Genomic DNA, 12518 nt, shown 5'->3' on the forward strand with positions numbered 1-12518 from the left:
TAAAGAGCTGCAGACACAATGAGTTTCCTCTCACGCGCATGACAGGAGACCGTTCATTTCCTTTTCTTTCGATTTTATTTAAAACAGCAAATAAACGCTGACAAAGTATACAAATAATAAACGTTCAAAACGATCTCATGGTCTTACGGTAAAAAAACTATATCTCTCATGTCTAATGCGGCTCTGCTCTTACACCTGCTGCCGTCATGACGTCATTAAATAGCCTGGCCCGAGCGTCAGTCATTAACATAAAGATCTTTTAATATATACAACTTATAGTTCCTCCAAAATGAGCATAAATCTAAATATTAAATTATAAACAATTCTGAAACTTAAATATACTAAAAACACACTTGTGGCTCTTACATATCCGGCCCCTAATGGTTAAGCTTAAAGATTACACCATTACCAAATAACTTAAATTCAAAGAGCCAAACAACTGAGTCAAGTATCAAACTAAACCAATCTTCATAATCACTGCTAATCTAAGTCTTGTTTAACAGTCTTTTTTTAAAAACATTTCTTCATCATCTGGTCTTCTTGTCTTCACGTTGCTTCTTGCAGTAAACACAGCTTGTTGACGGGTCTCTCCAGCGTGCTGGTTTTAGTCTGCAGCTTCACTCTGCGTACAGTTCCACTGGAGTCCGGTATGGTTTGGATTATCCTTCCCATCATCCATGTGTTTCGTGGTGACGAGCTGTCGACTACTAGCACCACATCTCCATGCTGGAAGTTTCTCTTCAACTTTGACCATTTCTGCCGTTCCTGGAGGAGAGGTAAGTATTCTCGAGTCCATCTGGTCCAAAACAGATCTGCGAGGTACTGTACTTGCCTCCAGCGTCTTCTTGCATACTGATCGTTCTCGGTGAAGGTTCCCGGTGGCATGTTGGGTTGCACTTTCATCAACAGCAGATGATTGGGCGTCAGAGGCTCCATGTCGCATGGGTCATCGGACGGGCTCGTGAGTGGTCGTCCATTAATGATACTTTCGACCTCACACATCAGTGTTTGGAGGTCGTCGTCAATGAGGGTCTGTTCTCTCACAAGTGCGCCAAGGATTCTCCGTGCAGTACGAATCTGCCGCTCCCAAACTCCTCCTTGGTGGGAAGCAGCTGGGCTGTTGAACATCCATTTAATGCCTTTTTTTGCAAAGTTTTTTCAATCTTTAACTCATTCAAGCCCTCAATGGCCACTCGCAACTCTTTTTCTGCGCCGACAAAGTTTGTGCCATTGTCAGAGCGCATGATGGAGACCTGGCCTCTTCTACTTATGAAGCGGCGTATGGCATTGATGCAAGAGCTGGTGTCAAGACTGTCTGCTATCTCTATATGCACTGCTCTAATGGCGAGGCAGGTAAACATTACACCGTACCTTTTGATAGTGCTCCGGCCCCGTTTGACTTCAAAGGGGCCAAAGTAATCTACGCCCACATTGGTAAATGGTGGCTGGTCTGGTGTTAGACGATCTTCCGGCAGATTCGCCATCTTTTGCTCTCCCACTCTGCCTTTGAGTTTCCTGCAGACTGTGCATCTTGAGATCAGTTTTCTGATGGCTGAGGTTGCTTTCGGAATCCAAAACTTTTGTCTTAAGTGCGACAACATGTAGTTGCGCCCACAATGTCCAGTCTTTTCATGCAGATCAAGCAAAATGAGGGAGGCGACTCTGGAGTCTTTTGACAGAATTGCTGGGTGTTTGGCACCTTCTGTCATGGTGGATTTATCCAGTCGTCCTCCAACTCTTAAGATGCCATCTTGCAAAGTGGGATCAAGCTTGTATAGCTGACTACTTCTCTTGACAGTTCCACTACCGTAGAGGGCCTTCACTTCATCAGGAAACCATTGCTTCTGACTATGTCGAATAACTTCCACTTCTGCAGCCAGCAACTGTTCCCAGCTTAGTGTGTTCTTTTCTACGTCAGATTTGACTTTTTTCATTTTTTGCTGCATGCGTAATTTCAGTATTTGTGGATTTTCTTTGACTTGACCAATGGAGTGCTGTAATTCTTTTCTTTTGTCCCTCAGGTGGATCAGAGTTTCCTTGACTCTCAAAATCCATGCGACTGCTCTCTTCAGTCTGTCCCAACTTGAGTAGTACTGAAGCAGTTTGTTCACAGGGTCAGCACTCTCCTCGGCAAGGATCGTATACACAGCCATGTTTCTGACCTCTGGATCTGGCTGCGTGTCTTGCTTCTCCTTATCCGGCCTCTGTGGCCATTCACTCTCTGGCCACAACAGAAACTGAGGTCCTTTGTTCCACACATCGTCTTCTATGAAGCTCTTAACTTTCATGCCTCTGGTGGCTTGATCAGCAGGATGTTGTGATGTTCTGACATACCTCCACTGTGACGGTTTGGTAGCCTCTTGAATGAGATTAATCCTGTTTGCCACAAAGGTTTTGAAGCGTGACGTCCGGTTGTCAATGTATTTCAGAACTGTCGTACTGTCAGTCCAGAAGATGGACCGCTGAAGAGGGATTTGCAACTCCTCTTGTAGCATTTTGTCCACCTTAACTGCGATAACTGCTGCAGTTAATTCAAGTCTTGGTATAGTGACCTGTTTAAGCGGGGCAACTCTCGATTTCCCCATCACAAAGGAACAGTGGGGTTTGCCTTGCTCATTTACCAGCACAAGGTAAGATGCTGTGCCATAGGCACTCTCGCTGGCATCAGAAAAATGATGCAACTGTGCTTTCACTTCCTGTCCAAATCCCATAGGCTTAACGCACCTATCTATACGGAAGTCCGAGAGGTGCGTGAGGTTTTCCAGCCATTTGCACCATTGATTGGATTTTCCAACACTGATTTCTTCATCCCATTCTTGCTTTTCTTTACAAAGATCTCTTAACAGAAGCTTGGCAGGTAATATGACTGGAGCAAGAAAGCCAAGAGGGTCATAGATGGAGTTTACGACTGAGAGGATACCTCTTCTGGTCAATGGCTTGTCCTGCAGCTTGATACTGTATGTGAATGTATCATCTTCTGTGCTCCACTGTACGCCAAGAGCTCGTTCAGTCGGTAAGACATCGTGCGTGAGATCAAGGTCTTTTAGCTCGCTGCCTCGGTGCTCTGCAGGGATGGATAGCAAGACTGTTCTACTATTGCTCACCCACTTTGTGAGGTTAAAGCCTCCTTCAGCACACAAGTCCCGCAGATTCCTAACCAAGACAATGGCTTCTTCTTCCGTAGGTGTAGATTTTAAACAGTCATCCACATAGAAGTTTCTCAGAACCGTTTCAACAGCTTCTGGATCTGCTGTGTCTCTTCTATCCTCCGCTGTTCTCCTCAAAGCGTAAGAAGCGACACTGGGAGACGAAGTGGCTCCAAAAAGGTGAACTTCCATCCGATACTCCTTTATCGGCACACTCAGGTCGCCGTCTGGCCACCACAGAAATCTCAATAGGTCTGCATCCATCTCTGGAACTCTGACCTGGTAGAACATCGATTCAATGTCCGCCATCATGGCTACTGGATTCCCACGGAACCTCAGTAAGGCACCAATGAGTGTATTGGTGAGGTCAGGTCCCTGCAATAATTGTCCATTCAATGACACATCTTGAAAAGAAGCAGTGCAGTCAAAGACGACACAAATTTTCTTTTTCTTCGGGTGGTACACCCCGTGGTGAGGAACGTACCACACCCTGTCGTCATCACGGTCAAGCTGCTCCTCAGGAACTTCAACAGCGTAGCCTTTATCCAATATGCTTTTCATGAAGCCTTTATAGTCTTCAAGAAAGACATCATTCTTTTTCAGTTTTCTCTTCAGGCTAGCAGCTCGCTGTCCTGCCATACAGCGGTTACTTGGCATGTTAGCTGCTTCATGTTTCAAAGGAAGTCCTACGCAGCAACGTCCATCCACAAACTTTGTTGTCTGTTGCACTGAGTGCATAAACTGCTTGTCTTCTTGCGACATCTCCTCCTTGTCACCATAGCGCCGTTCTGGAAAATCTGTGTTGTACTGCTGAACCATTAGCTGCTCTAGTTCCAACACTGAAATTCGGTTTACGCTGCAATGAGCCGACTCCATCTTGGAATCAGTCGTCTCGTTCTTTGCGGGTCCACACACCATCCAGCCCAGGACAGTCCTCACAGCGTAGGGCCCATCATCCCGACTATTAATTATCTGCCACGGCTCCATTGCCTTTGGGATGTTAGCTCCAATGAGAAGTTCTACCTCAGCGTTGATGTGTGGTAAGGTTACTTCATGCAGATACGGCCATTTTTGCAGATGTTGTTGCATCGGAATGTTTTCCTTTTGGACCGGGATACTGCTGTGCGTGAAGACCTTGGGTAGCTGGACGTACCTTGTGTCCTCAAGGCCACACAACTCCAGTTCTGAGAGCATATGACTGTTGATGAGCTTCTGCTCACCAGTGGTTTATCTTGAGCCATAGTGCTCAATAATATCTGAGTCGGTTTTCCTTTAATGTTCAACTTCTTTCGAAGCTCGTCTGTACAGAACGTAGCTGTACTTCCAGGATCTATAAAAGCATACGTCTCTATACACCTTCCACCTTTACAGGATCTTACTTTCACTGGTACAATCGATAGCATGCACTCTGTGTTTCCTGTCCCAGCATAGCCAACTATTTCTGGTTTAACTGAGTTCTGGGCTCCTGAGACCTCTTCATTTGAAGAACTGTCCTCACTCGCCACTTTATATGAACTATAAGTGTTGGCTTCTTTCGCAATGTGAAGGATGTCTGGGTGTTTCTGTGAGCACTGTGTGCACACCATCTTCTTCTTGCACGTTTTGCTAAGGTGTCCTCGTGTTAAACATCCAAAGCATATTCCCTTTGTTTTCAAGAATTCTACACGACCCTTGTGTGCTAGCCCTTTAATCTTGCTGCACGATTCCAATGTGTGATTCTTTTGACAGAAAAGACATGGCGGTTCGAAGGCGTTAGCTGCCTTAACTGGGTTGGCCTGCCATGTTGTTGCATCCGGCCTTTTCCAGCCCATTGACACATTTGTTGCGAAGCTGCTTCCTCTCGTTCCACTTTTGAAAAGTTTCTCCTTTTCCTTGCCTTTGCTGACTGTAGATGTGCGTCTGTCTTGGAAGTCTCCAAAGAGTGGGTCCATGGCGATCTTTGCTTGACGGTCAATATAGTTAACAAGATCAGCAAATCTTGCTCTGTGACCTCTACCTTCCTTGAGGTCAAATGCTACATTGCGCCATCTCTCTTTCATTTTATATGGCAATTTGGAAACCACAATTCTCATATTTGTGGGATTATCCATCTCCGCCATGAACTCCACATCTTCCATTGTGTTACGACATCCAGTCAGAAATATAGCATAAGTATTCAGTGGTTTCGCATCTTCAGACCTGATTTGTGGCCACTTTAAAGCCTTGTCAATGTAAGCGCTTGCTATCATCAGCTTATCTCCATAGTTCTTCTGAAGCAGTCGTTTCGCTTCCCTGAACCCTCTGTGTGATGGCATGTGCTTACAGCTACGTACGAGTTCCTGCGGGTCTCCTGCCGTGTATTGTTGCAGGTAGTACAGTTTGTCTGGATCACTATCAGTTTTCTGTTCAATAGCTTGTTCAAAAGCTCTGATAAATGATCTGTAGGTAAGTGGATCACCCTTAAAAACTGGAACCTCTTTAACTGGTAGCTGAGCCTGTTTCTCGTGATTAACCAACATTTCCGTGATCAGATTTTGCTTTTGCATTACTTGAAGAATTGCATTACTGCTTCTGTCACGCTGTCTGTCAGGGTTGTCTGTCTGTCTTGGCCTCGCAGCTTGTTGCTCTGTAAATTGCTGCGGTCGCATTCGAACTGTAGCTCCACGTTCAGCTGTGCTAGTGTGTGGGAAAAGTTCTTGCTCCTCCTTTTGCACTTCAAATTGTGAGTAAAGATAGCTGTTCATGCCATCCTCTGATTTCTCATAGCTTTTAAGCACCTTTACTTGAGCTCTTTTTTCAGCAATTGCTGCATCCAAAGTCAGCCTTTCCAGCTTGGCTTTAATAAGCGCTGACTCCAACTCAAGCTCCTGCTTCTTCTGTAAAGTTGAGGCGCGTTCCACCAGGCCAGCTAACTTTGCTTCTTCAGAAGCACACACTGATGACCTGCCTGACCGGGCAGATACGCTTGTCACTTGTGAAACACTATCCTCAGGATCCACATCCTCTTTATCTTCATCCTGATCACCGGCTTCGTCATCATCATCAGCTGTACTTTTTTTGCTCAAAGCACACATCATCCATTGCTCAGCTTCTACTGCAAACTGTCTCATAGTCATCAGTTTTGGCCCCAACCAGTTGTTATCTGCATCTTTTTCTTCTTCAGATAGAAGCTCTCCCACTTGTCCGCTGAACTTTTTAAGCTCACTGACAAGAGGGTTTAAATCCTTATCCATTAACTTTGTCACTTTTTGAAGATTGCCGGCATCAGTCATTAAACTTTTAATTTTGTTTCTTTTTCCAGTTATCCGAGCTAATACTCCTCTCCTGGTTCCAATGAGCCTGTGCAGTTTCTCCTCCAGTGCTTTCTCCGTTAACTTTCTGCTTCTCTTAGCTTCCGTTCTTTCAGCATTCATTAACTCCTTATCTTCGGCCATCATATTAATAAAGCAATGCGCAAATTGCGTGCAAATGTTCAAAAAGTATTTCCAACCTTTTCCGACGTTTTCGTTCGGTCAGCAGCACCACGGCGCAGCGCGTGGGGTTTTAGATCCTTTCCTCAGGTTTCAGCTGGCATCTGAAATCCACTTGTCAACTCCTTGGAGTAGTTTTTTTAATAATGTAGCGGCGTTCCGTCGTTGTTTTCTTAATCCGCTAAAGAGCTGCAGACACAATGAGTTTCCTCTCACGCGCATGACAGGAGACCGTTCATTTCCTTTTCTTTCGATTTTATTTTAAACAGCAAAAAACGCTGACAAAGTATACAAATAATAAACGTTCAAAACGATCTCATGGTCTTACGGTAAAAAAACTATATCTCTCATGTCTAATGCGGCTCTGCTCTTACACCTGTTGCCGTCATGACGTCATTAAATAGCCTGGCCCGAGCGTCAGTCATTAACATAAAGATCTTTTAATATATACAACTTATAGTTCCTCCAAAATGAGCATAAATCTAAATATTAAATTATAAACAATTCTGAAACTTAAATATACTAAAAACACACTTGTGGCTCTTACAGGTTTAATACTTTTTTAGTTATGCGAGTAACACGCATACAAATAAATAAATAAATAAATACACAGCGATCAAAACATAACCTTCCGCATTTTCAATGCGAAGGTAATAAAACAGTACAAGTGTTTTTCCTTGATTTTCCAAAATCCTAACTGTTGACAAAAGTGCAATTGTTCATGTGATATAATTATTTAGAAAATGTACTATTACATACATGCCCAAATGTGTGTGTGCCAGATTTCAAGAGCAATCATAATAAACGCCGGTACAGCTGACGCTGATGTGAATTAGATCAGCTTTGCAGGTGTGCGTTAACCAAAATATTGGACCCGATGATGGCGGAGTTGGACCAAAACGATGGACCGGCCCAATTTACGTCGCCGTCCCTCGAGCGAAGCTGCAGGCGTGGATTAACATACCTAAAACAAAATATTGCTTTCACACTGTGGTAGAAAACTCCTCCTGTTGAGCCTCGAGCCACAAAGCCATTCAGCGACGCCCCAGCAGGTGTTTCCCATCATCTGTCGAATCAAAAACACCTGCTGTGAGTGACATCACTGAAGAGCACTGACGTGTGGCCAGAAGAGCACCGTTTGTATTTATTTATTACGACCATTTTTTCATTACCTTTGCAGCAACGGATCTTTTTCCTAACCTTTAGTGTTTTAGTGCTGTGCTGAGATAGAAGCAGCACAAGCTGTGAAGGCGAGGCAGGCGCCGACCAGAAAAGTTCAAATCTTACACCAGTTTTTATTCCGCCATCTAAAAAAAATTCTGCATTCACACAAAAAACAAACATGTCCCCCCCCCACCCCTCCCTCTCCCCTCCTCATCTCGACTAGACTGGAGTTTTGGAAGCAATTAGCTCGGCAAAATGACACGTTTGGATTTAGCTCCATCGCTCTGGCAACCAGATGATTTTGCTGAATACTTCTGAAAGCAACTAAAAAGCGAGGGAGTCCGATTTGAAGATCACCCAAACCCCAAAGTTAGAAAACTACGGCGGCGAGCCGCGTTCAGACCCTGAAACGCCCCGAGGCCGGACGGCTCGACCGAAACTTGACCGCGTTGCTCACATAACTACACGATCATAATTCACACTCTGAAAGCCAGGTGTGTGATTGCATTTGCAAGTAAGCAACGAAAAGAAAAAAAAGATGGCGCGTGACCTGTAACTGCAGACGGATAATGTACAGGTTGTTCTGAAATGTTTTGTCCAGTACCTGAAGAAGAATGTGATAAAAATGGAAGTGCACGTGACGCGGCGTGTATGCGTGTTGAAGTGTTTGACTTCACCAGGAGGAGTTATTTATGAATACACTTCCCTGTACAAGGCCGAGATCTCTGACTGCCAGGTGCGAGACCCCAGATGACCCTGAAGGTCCAGAGGTCACATTAGTAACTTCAGGTGACGACCTTCACAGAAGGAGCGAGCTTGGACCGTCGATGTGCGTCAATCGTACCTCAAAATAAAAAAGCCTAACGACCTTCCTCGCTTAAAAATTAACAAATGCATCATTGAGGCACGATCAAATAAACGATACGAAAATATCCAGAAGGCTGGTTTCCGTTTAATCTTTCAGCACAAAGCCAGATATTGTTAGAAATCCTTCTGAAGGCCGTGGGGTCATCACAGACATCCGTTTCTCTCTGAGCATCGCGCGGCACGTGGAGGCAACATGCTGGAGTCTGGGCCAAGTCACCTGCCGGCTGACTCACCGCGGCGACGTCATGTCTCAATAAGGCCGGTGGATGCCGACTTTGCAAATTAAAACACGGCTGTAATGACAAAGACGAAATGATATGAGGAGAATGTACGCGACTCTGGTCACGAATTATCAACCTTGAAGCTCAATTTACAAAAGTGGGAGAGAGTCGTTTTTAAGTCGTTTGATATTTTGGGAAAAACACTTCGCTCGCTAACACGCGATATGAATACTCCGGGAATTCAATGCCTGTGGCCTTGAAACTGTCAGATACTTTAATTGAACAGTTTAGTTTTTATTTATTTAAATAAGATAGATAGGTTGAGGTGCAGTTTCACCCAGCTTCAAGTCTTTGTGCTAAGCTAAGCTAAGTAGCATCAGAGCGGTGTTGATCCTTTCCCGCGTAATTTGTTTGCAAGAAAGTACTTTCAGCTATTCCTTTCCGCTAACATTGACGAGGATTCATTAAAATGCTTTGGGGGGGGGGGGGGGAGGAGTAAAAAAAACATCAACAATTTCATTAAAACTTGCTGATGTAGTTTAGTTGAAAGTTCCCGAAAGGAGCGACTAATTGAACTAAATGTCAATGTGCATTGTTCGTGTTTAGTGTCAATTCCGCGAATCAAAGTAACTTCAAATAGACCAATAAAATATCATGAGGTCAATTTAACATTCGAGGACGACCCGACTCGCCCGTCCCGATTGATGTTCGGGGTCCAACAGGTTAAAACAGGAGTACTTGCATTTCACAGTGGTTCCTCGTAAAAGATGGATTAAGTTACCTGCAGGGATTACTTAGGGGTTTTTTACATCTCATTTTCCAGCATTGGGAGATTAAAGTCCTTTTATAAAGCCTGCTGGCTCCAGACAAAAAGAAAGAAAGAATCCCAGTAAACATCAGCGACACCCGGCTCTAAAAGCCCCCAGAGGAATAAAGTGCTCCTCGGGTGTCCCCCAGTAACCAGCAGATCCCAGTACAGTACAGGCCTGTTCCCCAGTGCCCAGATAGAGCATCCTGCTGCTGTGTGGCAGACGGATGCAGGTATGGCAGAACAAGTCGAGACCTATAGCGGGAGGCCTTCTTCTCAATGTCTCGCAAATATTGCGGTTCAGTTCAATGAGCTTTACACCTGCATGACCTGGCATGACAGGGGCATCCATCAGAAAGCCTCTTTTATGGAGCTACAGTGGAACATTAATACTTTTATGGAGAGAGGGAGAAGTTTTTAGGAACCGACTTGAGCGGATTACATTCAAATTTAACAATAATACAAAATAATACAACAAGGGATGGGTGCACATGGATGTTGAACATATTACACATTATGCTAACGATGACATTTAGACTTTGACCTGGAGGAAAGGTGGCGACAACTGATGACACAGAGAGGGAAGGAAGGAAGGAAGGAAGGAAGGAAGGAAGGAAGGAAGGAAGGAAGGAAGGAAGGACGGAAGGAAGGAAGGATTGACTAATACATCTTATATTTAGTTCAATTGACCTGCTAACCATCTGCACAAAGATAAACCACCACACGGTCTTTTAGTATGTCCGCTTACCTGCTCGTGAGGTGTAAAACACCGAGATGAAAAGCAACAGCAGCCATGTCTCGCGCACCGGACTCCATCGATCCATCCTATCCGACGCGGCGGCCGGGGACTTCCTCGCGGCTGCCTCGCGCTTCGCGAGACACCTGAAGTCGAAGAACTCGTCGGGCTCCGCGCGCGAGAGCTTCTACACAGCGACTGCTGCCTCGCGCCTGTCCGCCTCTCCGTCCGCGCGCACTTCACCGGCTGTTACTTAGGAGAGCGCGCGCGCATAACGGCTGATTCAAGTGATGAGAAATGGTGTGTGTGTTATTCGCATACTCCTGTCTTCGCGGTTCTTTCCTCTGGCAGGACGGATGAAGGAGGAAGACGCAGCCGAGAGAAGATTCTTTAATCTCGGGAGGGTCTTTCCCTCCTCACCCCCGCAGATAATTTCCCTCACTTTCTCCCCCCCCCCCCCCAATCCTCCCCCCTCCACCTCCCCCCACTCTCCCTCTCTCCTCCGGGGTGACCCCTCCCTCCCTCCCTCCCTCCCCTGTGCAGAAACATAGTTTCCGCGCGTGTCATTGTTTGCATCATTATTGTGATTTAAGGGACTATCCCGCACGCACATGCGCACATGCACACATACATTATAACGCTGCCATACACACACACACACACACGTACAGACAAACACGTGTGCTCGAGCACATGTTCAAAAAATGAGTCAATATTCAGCAAGTTATTCTCTAGTAACAAATACAAAGCATCCACATGAACAATTAAATTAAATGTTCTGCTCTCTAACTCTGTAGGTATACACACACACACACACACACACACACACACACACAAAGCATGCTGGGACAGGACAAAGGTGCTGCCCAAATAATAATAAAATATGCTGCTACAGATTCCAAATTCCAGTGCCTGTCTGTCTCTGCCCACCACCTACACTCTCTTCAAACACACAAAGACATTATTCTTATAGGTACAGTGCAAAAAAGAGAAAGAAAAAACAAGCTCAATGTGAGGGTTGGCTTCTACATCAAGGGCTTATCATACTTTAGCTCTGATGTGGGGAAGTCAGAAGAAACATGGCATCAGAAACGTTTTAGGAGTTTATAGGGAGAGGTTTATAGGGTGACAAAAAGGCTGACAGGATCGGAGCTCAGTGCATGCACACACATGCATACATGCACCTGAATACCTGCGAGCCTCGGGTCTCTCCTCCTGCTTCAGCCTCCATTTACATTAGTCTAAGAAGACATTTAGATACATGATGTGTGCATAGATCACTTGTAGATGAACACATGACCCAAAGGATGAGCAGGTGACTCAGGGACACAATGCACAGGATTGGAGAAAACTAAACTGTATATGAAATATGTTTATTTTAAGGAATATCTAGAATGATAACAAACAAAAAACAATAAAATGTGCAATTATTAATGTGTATTAATAACTGATACATGAACTGTCCACATGAAGGAAAAGTATCTGGAATAAATAGCTAATAATGAATAAAACGTGAATAAATTGACACTATTATGAAATCAATATTAGGGCTGTACTTGCAGCAGTGTTTTGGAAATAAATGTAAATTGCATGCAGGTATGGTTATGATCAGAGGAAGAAGAAAAAGAAGAAAAAGAAGAAGACTATAGATTCCAGGCATATTTCCAAATGCCCTCCCTCCCTCCTAAAGTATGCTATATATGTATGACTGACAGCTACACTCTTGCGTGCGTGCGTGCGTGTACGTGCGCTCGCGTGTGTGTGCCTGAGAGAGAGACAGAGAGATATGTTGTACTAGCGTGTAGTATTTGTTTCAACTTATCATACTGGTCGTAATTACAACTTTTAACTCACTCTGCCAACAATAAACAATAAAAAACCAATCAACTTTAAAAAAGAAGAAGCCTTCCCAGGTGCAACGGGCTGATTTAAAGAGTGCTCCTATTGGCCACTAGGGGGCGCCAAATATATTCGCTGAGCAGAGGCCTGCTTTTACAAACCGACATGACTTCAAATGAGTGTTCATCAACTAGTCCTAGAAAGAGACGCCACTGGCAGTCAGAGGGTTCACCACGTTGGAGACGACGTTCTGGATGTTTTATCTCGTCACGTGAATAAACAAAGAAG

At 44.7% G+C, this 12518-nt stretch overlaps 1 protein-coding gene across 1 annotated transcript in view; it reads right to left on the minus strand.

Annotated features, from left to right (window-relative positions):
- Positions 1 to 10670, minus strand: part of LOC130190098 (collagen alpha-1(XI) chain-like) — a 50218-nt gene extending 39548 nt beyond the window's left edge. The window contains 1 exon segment of the mRNA XM_056409293.1: positions 10404 to 10670. Coding sequence (XP_056265268.1) covers positions 10404 to 10479 — 76 coding nt within the window. The 5' untranslated portion in view covers positions 10480 to 10670.
- Positions 10671 to 12518: the final 1848 nt, after the last annotated feature.

This window comes from Pseudoliparis swirei, chromosome 24 (genome assembly GCF_029220125.1).
Source record: "Pseudoliparis swirei isolate HS2019 ecotype Mariana Trench chromosome 24, NWPU_hadal_v1, whole genome shotgun sequence".
Classification (NCBI taxonomy): Eukaryota; Metazoa; Chordata; class Actinopteri; order Perciformes; family Liparidae; genus Pseudoliparis; species Pseudoliparis swirei.